The sequence below is a fragment of the Chiroxiphia lanceolata genome, chromosome 6, assembly GCF_009829145.1.
Source record: "Chiroxiphia lanceolata isolate bChiLan1 chromosome 6, bChiLan1.pri, whole genome shotgun sequence".
NCBI lineage: Eukaryota > Metazoa > Chordata > Aves > Passeriformes > Pipridae > Chiroxiphia > Chiroxiphia lanceolata.
In genome coordinates, this window is record NC_045642.1 from 27,950,042 (window position 1) to 27,969,393 (window position 19,352).

The window sequence follows — 19,352 nt, forward strand, 5'->3', positions numbered from 1 at the left end:
TAAGCCAGGGCATATGCTCAGATACAGAAATAAATACGACTTGAGGGACACTTCTTATCCTACTTATTATTAATGCTTAATCCAGTCAGAATTAATAACAGTACAGCAACTTCCAGAGTAAGGCACTCATCTATGCATAAAATTATTTTCTTTATCAAGTTCTTAATTAAAACAAAATAAGATAAACACTGTAATGTTCAGTTTCTGGTGAAGGCACTATGACAGCTTCTACAGAAATTGCAATTACAATACTCTAAAGCTTTCTGATTACCACTGAAAACACTTACTCTACATTGATCATAAAGAAAAAATAATTAGCAAGAAATATAAAAATGTAGCACATTTAGGTTTTCTTAAAATGAACACTGAACACAGCTCAAGCAGGAACTCTGGTACATTGGGATGAGCTCTCTCTGAGCTCTAGGCCTGCATCTCTATACTTGTACCCACCTCAAGAGGCCAACATTACACTTTAGGCACACTTAAGAAGGAGGAAACAAAAGGTTCTACAGTCTACTGAGAAAGATTAACCACGGCTCTTCACAAACATAGCAAGGACTCAAAACAATCATAAAATCCACAGCCCCCACTTTGTGCTTCACAGCATTTTGCTGCAGCTTATTCACTCAAGCATGAAGCCCAAAAACCTCCTAAAATTAAGTCTGATGGACTGTAAGTTGTTTTACACTGACCTCATGAGCAACAGTCACAAGGAAATGAAAAAAAACCTCTCAGGTCCCATTTTAATGTTTCATGTTTAACTTTATACCTCGTCTCCTCTTACTTACCACTACATGAAATCACGTACATAATCCCTTGGAATTTCAGCTCGCCCTCCTTCAGCGCACATTTCCTTTACATTCAGTACGGCCGAAAGCAAAGCTGCATAAGTTTAGAGAAATGTAGCCAGGATTAGGAATAACCAGATTTGAGAGGCTTGTACAGGAGTGGATTTTCATTATTAGCCATTTGTATAGGAGTGGATTTTCATTATTAGCCATTTGTTTTTTGCATCAACCCTCAAATTTAGCCTACTTGCAAAATACTCATGAAAACTAACAGAAGAGATTTGTGCCACAGAAATGAAACAACTTCCATTTTTTAAGAAAGCATCTTTGAAGATCTTAATAGGTTAGAAGAATCTAAGTAACAAACTTAAATGTTGTATCATGAATCTGACTAGTTTACAATGGAGATTATTCAATGACATTGGCTAGAAAATAAAGTGTATTTCAACCATAAAGCAAAGTACATGATGGCCAAAATATTCCTCTATATTTTTTGTGCACTAAGATTTTTACTATGCAAGAAATAGTGCTGTAGTTTTTTTCTTTTTTTTCCTAATTAACAGGATTCTTGTTCTAATATTCTTCAGAATATTTTTACTAGTAGACTTTATCTACCTCTACCTTTTACCTTTTCAGGAATTGGTTCTTAAACACATTTGCTTTACTAAGAATAAGCATAAAGAGCAACACCATCAACACCCAAATTCTGTAAACTTAATGGTGCCCAAAGCTACAACAGCAGAGGATGTGATGACAGTCAGCAGCCTCTAACATAAAAAGGGGCAAGAAGTACTGGCCATTTCTATGTGAAAGATTCTTGACTGTTTGCTTAGCTCTGTAATAAAACACCTTTTTTTTTTAACATGTATCACACAGCACACCATACCAACACCACAAGGCTTCCCTTTCTAGAGGTTGTTCTGATAAACAGTTCTTATTTGACAAGATACAAAAACAGAATCACTCAACTACATTGGTTTTAGGACATCTAAATATTAAATTCTGCACTTAAAACTTATTTTACAAATTGAGGCAGACACTGCAGGAATTTGCATCTACAAAATACTGGGAAAAGTTTCAAGTAGTATATTTCTTTACTTAAGAAAAAGCACAGCATCATTCCTAATGGTACAAAAATTATACAGACTACAGGAGTAACTGGTATTGTCTACCAACCATTTACTAACCCTTCTCCTTTTTCATACTGACAGACACCAACTATGATGCTCTTGTAAAAAGAACTGTGAGGTGTCAAATAAAAATTGAATAATCTACGAGAAGTTACTTTATTTCTTTTTTTTTTAAATATACATATACAAGATATTTTATTTCAAAAGCACAAGAACATTATACAAGTTCAAATTTACATTTTTGCAATTAAAGATACCAGTATGTGCATTATCAAATAACTTCTGTCAGCTTGGATGGAACAGAAATCAGTGGCATAAGCATCTTGCAATCACTAAATACAGATTATACTCACAGTGAACAAAACTGCATAGTAATTTATGAAATGAAAGATGACCACGCTAGTCCATGAATGATATGGGAGCCCATTTGCTAAATTAGTATGTGCAAACGTGCAGAAAGATGCAACTTTCTTCTCCCACTTCTTCAGCTACAAAGAGATTTCTAGAGCTTTAAACAAGCTCACCTGCTCATACCAACTCCTCTTCTTATATACCACAGTTCAGACAGAAAACAAAATAAAGTGATCTCACTGCATATTTGACAACGGAATTTTTGCATCAGTGAAGTGCGAGATAACTGAAAGTTTTTTTGATAAATGAATTAGTAAATATCAGAGGGAAACAGTAAGAGAATACAGCTTGGTATCAATGAGGCATACATCTGCTAGTATTAATTCAATATTTTTGTTGGTAAGAAGTGTTTTGATGACATAAAAATCATCAGTGCATGCAAGTTTTCATGACAACTGTTCTAAATTCAGTATGTGAAGACTAACAGAATTAATGTTTGTCTTCAAAGAGTTTAATATTCAGGTTTAAAATCTCATAGAATCAAAATAAGGAGAATGGTCTTAATTTCAAGAAACAGAATACCTTAAAAATATACCAAAGCCAACTTTTTGTATCACCAGGGAAGGATTACAGCAGAAGTTTTTAAGAAGTATTTGAAACTAGAACAATATTTGAATTAATTGGTATTCCATTTTTAGATTAGTTATGGTGCTGTTCAGTGCACTTATACATACATACTCAAAAAACTTTAAAAAAAAAAAACAAACAGGAGAAGAACATTTAAATCTAAATCATTATTTGTGATTCTACCATTTCACATACAATTGTGGCAAAATGAAAAAGACATCATACAAAAACATGCTCTCAGACATTAATTTGAAAACCTCCCCTTGAAAGTCTTATTAAAATGGCACAAAAGAATCCAAACAGCAAAGGGGCAGGGAAATTTAGGGTAATGAAAACTTCAGACTTTCAGATGGAAATGGTATTTCCTGGGAAAGCATTTTTACCCATCACGTTAAAAATTCTCTCATGTATATTATGGTTGAAATTCAGAAAACAGAACAAACATTTAGAACTAAAGCAAAATAATGTATCATTGGGAGAGAGTTCAATCACAATGTGCTATCAACTGGAGGGCAAAGAAACAGACTTAGCCACCTTTTTTTCCCTTTTCTGGTCTACCTGGCACTGAACCACTGAACATGCTCCCCAAAACACACCATTTCATTTATGCAGGCTGCAAAACATGCTCCAAACAATAGTAACAGAGGACGAAGAGTGGAAAACCCCTCAAATATGAGAAAACTTATTTCTGATTCTAAAACTTGCTGCTTTCGGGACTTTATTTTAGTCCAGTGATAGTTTTGAAGGTCATTTACTTTACTGAAGTCTCTGGCTCTTGTATAACTTGCAGAGCTACACTACAGCTACCCAGCAGCAGTACTTTTACATTTGATTCTTGGGGAAAACCTCAGAAAACAAACTGTAAAAAAGTAAAACTAACCACAACCTAGCCAAATACTGTAGCCCTAGACCTCATACAACACTAATAGAGGACAAATTTTTTAGATAAAGTGCAGTTCTGGTAATGCAAAAAGCACAGACTTAATTTTTTGATGCAACAAGCAAGATGGTAATTCCGACCATGCACTTTCTATTCATTTGAAGAATTCATTAATGAAAACTCTTCATTAAATCCCAGTGTACAGCTGAATGCAGACTATTTCTGTAAAATTTACTCTCTATTGTACCTGTTGCTACAGATGACTAAAGGCCTGGTACCACTTCCACTCCAATATTATCTTGACCTATTTAAAGCTTCACTAAAGCTTGGGAAAAGAACCCAGAGAGAAAGTAAAGGAGGCTTTTCCTTGGCAACACCATTTTGGTATGTTCTCAAGGTATGGAAGAGACAGAAGTGTGGTGTGTGCTCTGAAGCACAGCATTTGGGAAGCTGTCCTCATGAAAATACATGAAATAATCACAACTTCTGAAAAAAGTGGAAATATTTCTGGATATGAATGTTCAGTAATAATTACTGAATGTGGTTTTCCTTTTAGAAAGGAGAAAAAAAATACAAGGAAAACATATGACATGAGATTCTGTTTCATTATATCAGTGATACATCCAACCTAGAGAATCCACCAATTGTGTCTGAACTACAGAATTCACTTGAGTACATTTTTTTTACTGCCACCCTCCTTTCCTTTTCCAAAGTACTGCCAAAGGTAATAGTTTTCACTAAAAATCAAGAGACTCAGAGCAGTTGCCAGTTGAATCCAAAGAAGATCTGATTGGTTTCTTGGCTCCTGGCAATCTCCTCTATGATGCAGTGTTGCTGCCATAGCAGATGGAGCTTTCGGTAACGCTCCCGGCATAAGTGCAAGGGATTGCCTCTTCTTCATAGGAGAAAAAAAGAATAACCAGTTAGCATATAAAAATAGCAACTGCAAACTGTTCCATTAATAATCTAACATTAACACTAGACTATATTAAATACTTGTATGAACACCAATTCCAACAAGTGTATTGGAAACGTAAAAAAAAATTCTACGTGTGACAAGTAACAATCATCATTTCCAAGATGACATTTCAGCAATAGCAGTTGTTGCATGTTTCTGATGAACAGCATACAAAGTATTCTTCAGAAAAGTAAGGAAGTTTAACAGTACCAAAAATTGCTTTTTCCCATTATAAACTATCCATTCATGACTGGAAACTGCCATCAGGAATTTGAAGTTAACCAAGTTCACCAGGCCAAGACATGTATTACAGCGCTGTACGTGACAGCAGGAAGAACATGTTGTCCAGTGGGTATAAGAAAGAAAGAGATACAAAAATAGAAATATAGAAAGTTAAACATTTACTTACTTTAGACCCGGATCTGTTTCTCCATACTCATCCAAGTAGGGTGCAGGGTATAAGCAGCCCCTGGTTTTACCTTCAATAAGGACGACTTTACATTCCCTGATTCTTAAGGGGAAAAAAAGCTACATTTAAAACACAACTCCAAGCAGATCCTTCACTTTTTAGGTGAGCTATAATTTACATCAAAGCAATGCTTCTTCGTCTCAGATAAAAAGAATCAAGTGCTTTGACAAATTGTGATTTTTGAACTTCAAATATTTCTCTTTACTCTTTAACACATTAAATTCTCGCCAGCTACTTACTTGAGAAACATACAGACTCCAGCTCCACACTGAAGAGCATGAGAAGTACAGGCTCCCAACTCCTCTCCATTCACCAGTTCTTGACAGCAAGTATTCTGGGAACACAACATAGCCCCACAGAATAAACACAATACTGGATGTTTTTGTTCATCATCAGAAGACCGTGGACATCTAAAAGAAGTGTAACCAGAACATTACAGTAGGAATTACAATGTTAAAAGAAATGTTAACTACGGATAATATTCCTTAAAAAACAAAATGACCCAGTCAACCAACGAAAAACCCCAATCCACAATCAAACAAAAACCTAAGACAAACTATGTCATAATCATTTCACATATCTGCCTCTTTGGGCTGTGTTTTTACATTGCTTAAAATATTTTATTTGCAAGATATCTGCTTTGAGCAGGAAATCAAATTAGATAATCAGCTGTAGTCCCTTCTGACCTGAATTATCCTATGATTCACTCTTTTTGGCATAAAACAGTACCAATCATCTGGGCTTGTTGTGTCCAGTGCAAAAAATAATTTTCAGGCCTGTGGCCAAACCAAATTGCACTGGAGAAAAATGACCAGGAGTAAGCTATAGTAATTTTATATGCTATCTTATGAAACACAAGTGACTTCACTTGCTACTGTTGTGTTTCAGATTTAAAGTGAACATGTGCTGGTGTTGGCCAGTATATCCGTAACAGTGCCTTCACTTCTACCAAATAATTTCTGGATTGTTTTAACACCAGTTACAGTAACTGCAAGAATATAAAAGTCACTAGAAGTGGCAAAACAGCTAGGAAGACAACTAAATATGTCACATCTTACCTAAACTGAGAGGCTTGGTTCAGAAGGCAACTGTAGTCTTCAGGAAGCTCTATTAAATGATTTCTTTTCCTAGGATACCTGTGTAAGTGAAAAAGAACTATTATGACAATAACAAAGATCAAAGCAAGTAACTATGAATTCCTGCGAAGCTTTCGGTCCTTTCTGCAAACTTCTGCAGTTCCAGAGCAATTCTTCAGTTCTGGAATCCCAAGTGAGAGGCTCCACATGGGAGCTTCAACATTTCTACAGTCCAGAAAAGGCGCTGAAATTAAATTTCATATGTAACCTACAGGTATGAAGACATTCCATATTTCAGTTAGCTTTTGTTTTTCCTACAGCAGCAGGCTAGATTATTTGTCTAACAATGCTGTACATTCCCAATGGAGAGGGAACGTACACAATATACAATCATTTAAAGATAAATGTACTTTTAGTAGTAGAGCAGGAGGAATAAAACACAAGCTCTTTAACTTGGCCACAACAAGTTCTTTCAACTGTTCTGGGTGAAAAACAGAAGAAAACAAGAATAAGCTTACCTTATTGTAATGCTTTTCCCCTTCAAACAACTTAACACCACTGGGTCAGCACACCACCTATTTCAAACAAACATTTGCAGATTACAGCATCTGATAAAAATATACATTCAGGATCACTAAACTAAACTACTAAGTGATAAGCAAACTTAGAACACCGATAAAGCATTGATAGTTTAGCTAAGAACTCACAACGAGAAACAGCTTTTTTTTATGCTTTTGCGTCAGGAGAAGACTTTAGGCTTGTATGCCAGAGGAAAATCCTATGTGAAAGAACACTTAAAGTTATTATCATGCACATGAAAACACAGGGTTAACAGAGTTAAATGCAAGCAGCCTTCAGACATCTTCAAGTTCTCAAAGTGGGCTACAATACATAGCACCTTTTGGTAAATATGGGCTGAAAGACACAGTGTAAATAACTATCGTACACTCTAATAGGAAAACATTTGTTGTTTTTATTTAACAATCATCACCTAATGGTTATTTTACTATGGTTTGTTATATGTTGTATGCTTGCTTAGAATGGCCAAATGTGTCTACCAAAGCAATGGTAGATATTGGCCAGTTACTGAACAGAGGAATTGGTATGTTTAAGACATCTTTTAAGTTATTTTTACAAAAAAGGAGAAGGGAGACAGAACTGTAGCAGATGGTCAATCTAGTATGCTTCATTTAACACAGTTCTCAACAATCATCAAATTCAGTCTTCTGAAATAAGTTCTGTGAGAAAACATAAGGGAACTTGCATGATGATTTGGCAACTGTTACTATTACATTAAATATGTAGCCTCCTACTTGAAACCTGTTTCTGATTGGAAGCACTGTAACTATTTGCTAACCCTGCCTCTAGTGATGACTTTCCAATGTTCACAAGCACTTATCTTCTGTGTTCTCTTTGAAGCACCATTACACCTTTGAGCAAACACGTAGGAACAAGTAAGACAAACTTATAATTTTCCTGTGAAAGTTAATTTATTAATTTATAAGTAATTATACATACTACACAAGGAATTGATCATAGTATGTAGGTAATTCTTTAGGTCAACTATATGGACTCTTAGTTGGAAGTCAACAGTTCCATACATCCCTAAATTGAAAAATCTAGACAACAAAACAGAACAGATGTTAAAAAAACCAACCAAACAACAACACAGCAAAAGCTAGCAAGAGTCAGAGAATTTTGCCAAGAACCAGGAATTATTACAAATGCAGCCAAGTGCTCAAATGGTCACATTAAATACATAGAGATATTCTCCAACACAGTATAGCTGGATTATTTGTAGCTGGGGATGGGGGAGGGTATGTCTCTTTACTTCAGCTTGAGTTTTTGAATGCAGAATTTAACAAATTCTTTCTTTACTGCTGCTTTTTTCACAAACCGAAAGAGGGGAAATTTAGGTTAGATATTGGGAAAACATTCTTTACTGTGAGGGTGGTGAGACACTGGAACAGTGAGGGAGGCTGCAGATGCCCCAGCCATGGAAGTGTTCAAGGCCAGGTTGGATAAGGCCTCAAGTAACCTGGTCTAGTGGAAGGTGTCCCTGCCCATGGTGGGGGGGGTTGGGACTAGATGATTTTTAAGGTCCCTCCCAGCCCTTAAAAATCTTCGATTTCATGATTCTAGATGGCAATTTACATAACACTCAAACTGTACCTTTAAACCATTAAGCCAATTTCCATATTGGAAATGCAGAGAAGAAACACTGGAAATGCAAGAAGAGGTGCAAAGCCTCAATCTGCCAGTTACTTAATTTTCCATATTCTCATTTTATAGTTTATGTAATCAGCATTTTTGCTCTAGACAGATTAAAAATAGGCAAATACATAGTAAGTGGCATATCGCACAAGCAAAGGTTTATAATAACTTCTTTCTGACTGTATGGTTTCATATAGGTCTGCAAGCACTATAATTAATTTATAATTATTTAATACTGGGATTACCATAAAACACAGAACATTTTGTGTTTTTCAGTGCCTTTAAGAGATTCGGTGTACCTATGCACAGCAAACATTTAGAACTTCAGTACGAATTTGAGCTCAGCTATTTACTAACAAATTTGATCCAGAATTCCCACAGGGAATCACAAGAGAAAAACATGGCCTGTCCAGCCCCAGTTAGTACCTTTGAAGCAGTGGATTTACTGTATCCCAATACTCATGGAAGAGCAGGAACAAATTTGTAGGTAGAGAGAGGTAACTACAAAGTGCCTTGAATTGCCCTTCTTCGGAATCTGTAAAAGAAAAAGAAAACATGAACAACTGTTTAAGTGTTCCAGCACTGCTGAATAATTCACTCAAAACTAGGAATCTCCTGATCCCTTTTCCACTGAATAATATGTATCCTACAGCTTCAGCATAGCTCCTAGCTAGTACTATTGGATGTTACTCCACTGACTTAATGAGAGCTATAGTAATTTGGATTATCTGAGGATATGCTTAAACAAATTTGATATATATATTAAGTAATTTTTAAATCACGCATAAGTTACTGTAATAACAGAATTCCTTGCTTAAATTACTGCATAATATGTGACACATCTTAGTGTGGTAGATTCTCTACTTACATTTTAGCTTTTCACTATCCTTATGACCTTCAATGATATTCAATTTTGCTATATCACGTCAGTGCTAACAGATTACATAAAGCTGGGCTAATTTAATAGTTTTCTGGGTAGCCATTTATGATTTCTGCTACAGAAAACGGCATTGTTGGGTCACCAGAAAGACTCCTCCCTATAGAATCAAAGTTCCACACTAATGCCAAGGATAATAGCATATCCCAAAATGCAGAGATTTTGATTCATACATCATAATAAAATGCAAACTTAGTTTACAGTTTATATAAATCAATTTTATATTTTTCTTGTAAATGTTATATTTCATCTCAGTTATTCACAGCAATTTTGGTCCTCCTTTCCAAATAGTTGATGATTCTGTGTTTTGCTGCATTTTGACAGAAGAGAGAGTATTTTTTGGTTTAGTATCTGTAATGCATTAGGGATCCTTTAAGGAAGAGTTTCAGTTTTATAATGTGCTTTTATTTCTTCTTGGCTTTGTTTTGCTCAATCCCTGTATTTTTAGAATTTACCATCATTAGCAACTACATGAAAAGGTTTGGGTTTTTTAAAAATATACTCCAGGCTACTTCTCAGGTGATGTAATCTAAATCCACAAAACTATCCTTAAATCACAGTATCTTTTTATCCACAAATACTTACTATCCTCACACCACTGACAGTTCACATATTTCCATATACTCAGAAGTAAGACTCTTCTATGAAAGTAAGGCCAAGACAACTCAGTTTTCTCATGCTTGTCCCTACCTGTACAGATTAGTAATTCTTTACCTTCCAAGTCTTATTTTAATGTATTGACTATTGTTAAGTTATTGTGAACATTTAAAATTCTTTCAGAAAAGAGAAACCAGGTAGACATAGATACATTTTTTTTCTCATATTTACCTTGTAGTAGTTCTTCAGGTGGAGAAACTCCCAGCAAATAATGAAAAAATAAAGCAGCACAACGAAGGTAAGGCATGATGCCTTTTTTAACACAGTCCCACACAAGCCAGCCTGGAATATCCTGGCTAAAGCAACTGTAATACACAAATGAGAAACAGCTGCATTAGTTCACCTTGCAAATCCTCCTAGCACTTTCACAATTTGGTAGAATGGCAGCTGTGTAGCAGCAACACTGATTTACGCCAAATTCTGTGAAACACGGCCACCAGCACTTAACTCCTAACTTCCCCTTTGCCTAAGGAATAAGTACTGAGTTTACATACAACACTTACATTAAGTCTTCAAATTATGTCAACTTATATTTTTCTCAGAATTATAAAAAATAAATAGCCAATACATTGCTGTCCATCTCTAGGTTACTCAAGATAATCTGATATAAACTGTGCAACACTGCAACATAGCATCACACAGAGAACTGATGCTCACACGAGTTGTTTTTTTATTACCAAAAGTCAGCAATTTTTTGAAATTGTGAAAGATTTTGATTCAGTTGGTCTTTTGAATGCAGTTAAAAATGAGAAAAAAATCCCTTAAACCAGCATAAATACCCTTCAGGAACAATAAAACCAACAGAATAAAAAAATTAACAACTCATACTTCATTATGGAAATCACAACAAACACTCAGGTTGTTTAAAATAAAGCTGTATCAAACCCATTTTTAACAAAAAATACTGGAGTGATACTTAGTAATTATTATTGTAGTCTGTGCAATATGAGCATTTAGTCTAAATTTCAGAGTAAATTTAACTTGCTTATAGTGTCATTGTTCTCTTAAAATTTTAAATTTTGTGAACTTCCTGTTCACATAAATGTGAATTTAACTCAAATATTGACCAGTACTTGCTGAGGAACAACCTGTCAAGCCATATTATAACATCACAGACCATTGTAAATTTATTATGCAGACTGTGCTGTTCAAGCACAGATAGGTCAGAGTCAGAAGATAAAAATGCATACACAGAAACTAAAACACTAAAACTATCACAGCTGGGTTGCCTAAACGCTGGAATTTAATTTTGTACCTAGACATCTTGGTACAGTGACCTAATTTTCCAAAATGCACAGCACCTATGATTCTAAGCTCACGCCTCGGAAAAAAATTCCTCCTGTTATTTAAATACCAAATGTTAACTATTTTAAAATTTAGACTTAAAACTTTTAGACAAGCGGATAGCACTGTCAGTCAGTGAGAAACATATCTTTGCAACTAGCCTTGGTGAAGATAGATCAAAGAAGAGTTTGCAGAGGGTGTATCCATATTTTCTACTTCATTTCACACAGATACTGAAGTATTAGAATCTGCAGCTATACCTATCAGAAAAGTCTGAAACATGGGCTCTAACATTCAAATGAGTAACTGTGTTCAGCTTTACACTTTCTCCCCTTTTTATAGTAGAATCATTTCCTTCTTTCTTGATTCCATCTATACTGTGAGAGATCTAAAACAAAATAATCAAAGCAAAGAAAAAGAATACTGTAGTTGGTTGTATTTCTCTCCAGAATGGATACAGGTATTTTTCAATCCTCAGACTAACAGTTTACTCAGTTCTCCTCAAAAAGTAGCTACTTTAACTGAAACTGTTTCTTTCAATAGTTTCAGTGTTCAGGAACATGGGAAGAAAGCATAGGGCATTGTGCTAACTTCCCATACAAAAGGGATCATTTTTTTCCTGTCTTCTGTGTTCGTGCAGGTCAATCCCTGTGTATTGCCATCTTTCCAGGAAAATGTAATGCTGCAACTGAACTGCTACTTACCCACTGGTGTACTGGCAAACCTCTCTACAGAAAGACTGTGCAGACTGTGCCTCCTCACTGTTGTCAGGTGAGCAAGCAGTGGAGGATTCTGCATACAAAAAGATGAATCCACTGTAAATCTATTCCATTGTGGCACACTTCTCTCTTACATATACTGAACCCTTTTTATTTTATTGCATTACAGAAGTATTTCCACTTTATTTTGCTTAATTATTTATTATTTAATATTTTCTGCCTAAAAAATGTTTTCCTAAGACTGCATTCTATAAGGAAGAATCAGAATAACTCCCTCATTGCTCATCCTCAGGTAAAGAACTGCTTCCTTCCCTTGAACTTTTGAAGTTGTTGTCCTACACAGCTTAAGCTACAGGAATTTTTAAAAATTTTTAATTTTTTTTCATTCCCATCATGCTGAAGAAAAAGGAAAGTAGTAGCTAGAAAGCCTAGAGGTTACTGACAGTTTTTAACAGTATTATGAAATATAGAGAAAAGTGAAATTATCTCCTGTCAGTTTACAGGATTTGGTATTTCAGATCTGGGTATTTACTAGGTTGAAGGGTAAAGAAAAATTTATTTGCTAAGTGCATACTGACTGTTACTGCACAACTCAAGGATGCTGCTCGGCGGAGGTTTGTTTCTCCTATGAGGAGTGAAGAGAGGAAAGTTACCTCTGAAATGACTGACTGGAGCAAGTACTGACACATCAGTAATGGTTTTGTTTTCTTAGGCTAAGCACACAGAAGTGATTTAATAAAATGCTCTGAAAATGATATAGTGCTGTACATTTTTTACCAGAAAACAGTTATTACTACCTAGCACTGTAACTTAAGAGAAAGTTGATACCTGGAAAACACTATCAGTGTCAATCCATTATTTTTCAGAAACTGTGTAAAAATGCCAGAAAAATCCAACCCAAATACAGATCTACCTGTTGCTGAAGAGATGACAATTTGCATTATGTGTGCCAGTGTTGCCAGATGGAAGAGGTAGAGGTGGTTATAGGCTGAACTAATTGATGAAGGTTGCAAGTCTACAGCATCCTCCCAGTATAATGATGGAAAGGATAACACAGCTCCCACCTACAGGGAAAAGGAAGAGGCAAATACTAAAGGTACAAAAACTTAGTAATAACTACAAGGGTAATAGAAATTATATTTTCACTATACATTTGTATTTCATTTCTGTAGTCTATTTGAATATGCTCATTTATCTTGCTAGTTTTAATTCAAAGTGTAGCAAAAACTCACTGGAAAGTATTAACTATTTGAGCCCCCTGGCATGTAGGAAACTCAGATATAGTTCCATTGTAATTGCCAGTTTAGATACACCAGGACAGGCTGTCTAGTTCCTAAAAAGCTTAATTTCTGTTCTTTGACGTAAGACAAAGCACACTGAAAAAAGTGAAAAATGAGACCAAGCATTAGACAGAAAGGCAACTAGGACAAAAAAAGATTTTTATTTGGTGAGTTTGGTTTTGTTGGCTTTTTTCTGTTGTGTGGTTTTTGCTTGTTTGGGTTTTTTTAACAGCAGAAGAAACTAATACAGATTTGTATTAAGAACTGAAAGAAGATGCTAAGTAGAGTACAGAGGGTAGTAAGAGAGAATATGAAGGAATCAGAAGGTATGAGATACCGACTGAGACAAAGGGAAACAGAGAAAGAAGCCGAGTGGGTGCATTTCTTGGGAGTTTTTTTATGTTTAATAACAATGCAGGTGCTAAAAAGAAGACTGAGACTGCAAGAATGAAATTTAGTAAGAGCAAGACAGAAAAGACTTAAAATTTGAAGAATAGCAGAACAAGAAGTAAACATATATAGCAGTCATATGTAATCATTTGATTGCTGCTCATGTAATCATTTGACTCGTGCAAGTGAACAGATAATGCAGGACTATCTACAGGGTAAATTACACAAAAATTTATCCTCAAAATACGAAGAATAAAATGAACCTGCTTACCAAAATGTGGAACATATCTACTTCTAAAAGTGATGGAGTGTCCTCCACTTTAAAGTTTGGTAGGAGAACTACAAAACAAAGATATCAGTTATACATTTGATACACATTATCTTCTTTAGGATTGAACTGAAGTCTCAGAATCTGATTTTAGAGCTTCTACCATTTCAATGTTTTCACCAAAAGAAAGTCCAAGTCTCTGAACTAAGGAAGTATCTCTTTAATGAACTGCTTACCACTTATTTAATTGATTGTTTAGTTCTTTCCACATGCCCAAACAGCTAACAATTTTAATTCACATATCTTCAAAATTCTGATTTATAAATCTTTATTTCTCAAGCTCTAATAAAGCACACACGTTAAGGGTGAATGTACTTAGGCACTGTAGGACTAGATGCCTCACAACCTTACCCAATACAAAAGCCTAAGTACCACACCCAAGAATCTTATCAAATAGAAGGCATTCACAAAGGCCAAAATACTAACCTCATCACTATGAAACATGGATGATAGTTATGTGCCTCTAACTAGCTCTCCCTGAGACCAAAATATCTTAAACTAGGCTGCAAGCAGCCTTTTGGAAATACTAGAAATCACAGAATCATAGAATGGTTTGGGTTGGAAGAGACCTTAAGGATCATCTAGTTCCAAACCCCCTGCCATGGACAGGGATGCCACTCACTCACTATACCAGGCTGCCCAGGGCCCCAATCCAACCTGGTCTTGAACACTTCCAGGGATGGGATGTAAAAAAAAAAAAAAAAAAAAGGCCCTCTTTTAGTTTAAAATGATTCCCCCTTGTCCTGTCAATATCTACCTATATAAAAAGTCCCTCTCCCTCCTTTTAATAAGCCCCCTTAAGATACTGGAATGCCACAATGTGGCCTTTCGAGGACCTGACTTCTCATGCTGAGAAGATGAAGTCTCACAATTGAAACAGAAATACCTGGTTTGTGGCTTTATCCACCTCTTTAGAACAGAATTTGAGTAATTTTGAACATTCCCAAACACAGTTTGTTAACCAACTGTAAATATTCCAGACCCGAGTATCTCTAGGCCTATGTAACCTGGGATAGAGGACTTTTTGGGGACTTCAGTGATATTAGTTAACAGAATTACTGATTACTTAAGTTCAATCAACACCTCATGATTTCAGGTAACATTAGAGAAACTGAATTTAGCACTTTTGTCAAGTAGTCTGACCCTTGCTTCTATGCTTTATTAACATGTATGCCATTTTGAAATAGAAACTTCTGTAATATAAAGGTGGTAAATAAAAGGAATACAATACCTCCTAGAAGACGAATCAGATGTTTCTGAATCAGGACCTGTGGTGATGTTGTTCTCTGAGCAGCTGCAAACTGCACTAATGCTTTAAGGCCACTGTGCTAGAGCGCAAGAGAAAATGGTTGAACAGGAAAAGAGGATAGATATAATAATGAAATAAAATTGTAAAAACATATCTACTTCTACAAACAGAAAACACATTGATAAATTAATTTAATATTGATAATTAATTTAATATTGATAAATTAATTTAATATCAATTCCCACATGTAAGTAGAAATATTATTCTTCCAAAGTGTTCTTTACCAATCTAAACATTTTGAGAGATATTTCTCAACAGAGAATGATCTTGAGATCAGCAATTTCAACAGTTTTATATATGTGTGTGTATATAAACTTTTTTGTTTAAAACATATTGCATATCTTACTTGTCCATACCTGTCTATTTTGTAGAGATCCAAATAAAGGCTTGCCCTCCGTTTCCAAGAGGTTTTCTTAAAATTAAACACAGAAGACATTAGGTTGCTTTGTTCTACAGCACCTAATATTAATTTATTCTTAGCATATGTACTCCTTTTTAAAGCTCAACTTCATACTGCCAAGAGAACTCTCTTGACAGAAATCTAACTTAAATAGTACTGTATGTTTCAGAGAAAAATGGTTGCAGTGAGCCTTTTAAAAATTTTCAGATTTTCAGATCTTGCTAACTAAGGATTTAAAGGAACACTTTTTCACATGAATGAAGATAACACATTCATTCTGTGGATTTAGTTTTATTTTCAGTTACCCTTTTGCAATGCTCAAAACCACCGAGTTACGTTCACAGAGATGCTATACAGCCATCTTAACATTCTGTGTTTCTACGCTAAACCTGAGGGTAAGGGGTTGAAAGGGACCCTAAAAATCACCTAGTTCCCACCTCCCTGCTATGGGCAGGGATACCTTCCACTAGACCAGGTTGCTCAAGGCCTTATCCAACCTGGCCTCAAACACTGCCAGGACTGAGGCATCCACAATCTACCTGGGCAACCTGGCTAAATTCACACTACTGCATTTGACTGTAGTTTAACAAAAATATTTCAAAAAGAAAATTCCCAAGTTGAAATACAATTTAGTCTTCCTCCCTAAGTGCACTGGTTCTGAAGGAATAATAAAGATAAAATTAGCCCATAAAAATAAGAAACTAAATTAACTCAATTGAGTAAAAAGGTATCGATTTAAATGTTTTTGTGCTTTATTCACTTCAGAGATGAATCAGAACAGCTGGAAATTTTCTCTTTGTTTCCATTGGGAGGTTTTTATTTGGAGGTTTTTTGTTGTGTTGTTTTTTTTAGTGTGTTTCCTTTTTTCTTTTAATCACTTCTAACAAAACATGAAGCCCTTTTAAACTTAGGACTTCCATACATCAGTTTAACACATAACATGTGAGTTGCTGAGGAAACATGGGAAAAATCAGATTTGTACTTTCAACATTCTGGCTTTTGGGAGTAACACCAATTTACATCCCTTGGGTCAAAGATGCTTTGAACTTCCTCTAGAGACTCCAGTAATACAGACAGCTAAAGTTCCTTGTCCAGGCAGCTTGGTTACACGCCTGTGGTTTTAATAATGCACTATGACTAGACTCCAGACCGGTATACTGAAGCCATGTAGGTAGTTTTGCTTTACAATTTCACAGAAGCTTGTTCTATTTGCAAACAAAAATGAATCCAAGGAAGTAGTGTGGCCTAGGATAAGTCAAACTGTCACAGTGACCCTTCTATTAGTAATGTGGAACATGATCACTCCCTGTTGTCTCAGACTAAACTCAATGTTGGCATTCCATACCTTATTTCATAAGATACTATCTAATACAAACATCCTATTATTTATATTGGATTACAGATTATAACAATAATAATTCTATTATTATATATGTAATTACATAGAATATACTTCGCTATACTATTATATTGTTCTTACTTATGTAGAACTATTATTTACACAATCAGATTGCATAAAACTATACAATCAAGCAACAGTAAGATTTCAATTAATGAGAAAGAATAAACCCAAATTATGCTTTACCTATACACTGGATAGTAAAAGCACATGTGCTCCAGGTCATCATAGGAATCCGGGAATCAGCTTCGTTTGGAGCAACTTTTAGCCCAACTCTATAAATGGTGGTGGCAAAGAGAATAAGCATCTCCTTGATACTGCTTGAGTACTTGGCTCTGTAAAAGCAAGATGAGATAATTTCAGTCCCAATTATTAATAGTGCTTATTCCTTACTGGTCAATCAATCACTAAAGAAGTCTAAGTCCAAACCAGCTATTTATGAAAGAAATCTTGAATACAACGACCCTTTGTCTGTACAGAGGAGAAAAAAATCACTGGTTTCCACTATTAAACAAGTACCTTGACATAAAAGGCTTTACAAATTGAGGGATTAAGAGCTGCCAGGCTGGGAAGAGATTATTTCTGTATATTACCTTATAATTCGCATGTGAAAAACACAACCACTTAAAGGCAACTAAAATACAATGAAAACAAACATTTTAAGAATTGTAAGTGCTGAAGTAAAAATCAGAAGGCACTAAAAATGGAAAGAAGGACATTTCAAATCTATTTTAAAACATTCAAATTTATTTTAAAACACCTTTTTTAGCAGTTAAGATAAAGGTAAAAGTGTTATGTACAAAAGCATTTAGCAGTTTTAATGGCTTGTGGGTTTTTGTCCAAGTCATACACAGAACTTTTTAACAGTAATGTTTGACATTTGTATTAATTCTCCATATGTCTACAGCCAAACAATTGCAGCATAAAGTCTGGAGTTTACTCAAGTTCATACTTAAACACCACACTGTTAAAGTTCAAGAATCTTTCCCACGGAGACCAGTTCCCAAGAAAAAATTTGATTCAACTTTCTGAAGACATTTTTGCAAGTAATAGATACGTGTGAGTACTTTGCATAATCATGTCAGTCAGAAGTAGCAGGAGCAGAGTACTCACAGCATGATCTAAAAAGAGGCAGCTGAGCACACTTCAAAAGTAGCTATCCATTCATTGTTTTAGTGGGTGAGTGCTTTTGCCCACTGGCATAGAAACAGACAACACAGTCCTATTCCACTGAGTAATCCTTATTACATTATTGCATCCAAAACAAAGTGTAATCTATGCCTGAAACAGATGTGTAGCAGGAAAATTAAGGCAGACAGGCAGTAAATAACTTGCCCAGAGGCACAGCAAGTAATCCAAATCACTAGAATTGTGGATTAGAACATTCCAGACTTCTAGCTTTGTACCAACAATATAACAACTACCAGACTGGATTTGACCAAAACATCCACCTAGTTCTGCAAAAACCTGATATTCAGTGAATGCTTATGGAAAAGAATAAGTAAGTCATTATTTAGAGCAAACAAATCATATGTCTTTTCTTCAATACAGATTGTGAAGTACACATAGGTTATTTAAGAGAGAATTAACATAATGCAGAGAACACTTCCAGTAACACTTACGAGGACTGAACTCCAAAACTAAGGATGGAATGGAATTCCAAAGCAGAGTTCCCCATTCCCTTGTTGGCAAAAGCTGGAAGATTTTGCTTCTCTCCTTCCAGAAAAAAAAAACAAATAAACAGATCCACATTAAAACCCAAGTAAGTTGTTAAAGTTTTTATAGCAGTCTAATAGAAGTGAGTTTACTTTTTACTTTAAAATGATTAGAAAATAATTGTAAACACACCTCACCAGCTAGACTATCTTGTATGATTCCTACTTAAGTAACATTTGCTTCTATTTCCCAGAACAGTAGTTGATTCTCTGTATCTTCTGTTTCCTAAATACTTATACATATTTTTATTTTGGCCTTTTTAATTTAGTTTCTCTTTTTTACTACATCAAAGTCAACATAAAAGTTTAATTAACTCTGAGCGTTAGTTTGTTGATATCCTCTCCAAATGCACATAATTTTTTCTACAGGAAAGATGGAAAGAATTTAACAGAAACCAGAAAAATCAGTGAGGACACTGTGAAATCAAGACATCAGCTCAG

At 35.1% G+C, this 19,352-nt stretch overlaps 1 protein-coding gene across 4 annotated transcripts in view; it reads right to left on the reverse strand.

The window, feature by feature from the left end:
* Positions 1 to 1,638: 1,638 nt before the first annotated feature.
* UBR1 (ubiquitin protein ligase E3 component n-recognin 1) overlaps positions 1,639 to 19,352 on the reverse strand; it is a 64,265-nt gene continuing 46,551 nt past the window's right edge. For all 4 annotated transcript variants that reach the window (XM_032689765.1, XM_032689763.1, XM_032689764.1 and 1 more), the window contains exons 34-47: positions 18,819 to 18,912; positions 17,383 to 17,531; positions 15,754 to 15,809; positions 15,320 to 15,416; positions 14,032 to 14,099; positions 13,004 to 13,154; positions 12,076 to 12,163; positions 10,259 to 10,392; positions 8,920 to 9,028; positions 6,798 to 6,854; positions 6,262 to 6,339; positions 5,443 to 5,613; positions 5,144 to 5,245; positions 1,639 to 4,671 (exon numbers count right to left, since the gene is read on the reverse strand). In XM_032689765.1, the coding sequence (XP_032545656.1) occupies positions 4,530 to 4,671; positions 5,144 to 5,245; positions 5,443 to 5,613; positions 6,262 to 6,339; positions 6,798 to 6,854; positions 8,920 to 9,028; positions 10,259 to 10,392; positions 12,076 to 12,163; positions 13,004 to 13,154; positions 14,032 to 14,099; positions 15,320 to 15,416; positions 15,754 to 15,809; positions 17,383 to 17,531; positions 18,819 to 18,912 (1,496 nt within the window). In that variant the 3' untranslated portion in view covers positions 1,639 to 4,529. The remainder of the gene's footprint in view (positions 4,672 to 5,143; positions 5,246 to 5,442; positions 5,614 to 6,261; positions 6,340 to 6,797; positions 6,855 to 8,919; positions 9,029 to 10,258; positions 10,393 to 12,075; positions 12,164 to 13,003; positions 13,155 to 14,031; positions 14,100 to 15,319; positions 15,417 to 15,753; positions 15,810 to 17,382; positions 17,532 to 18,818; positions 18,913 to 19,352) is intronic.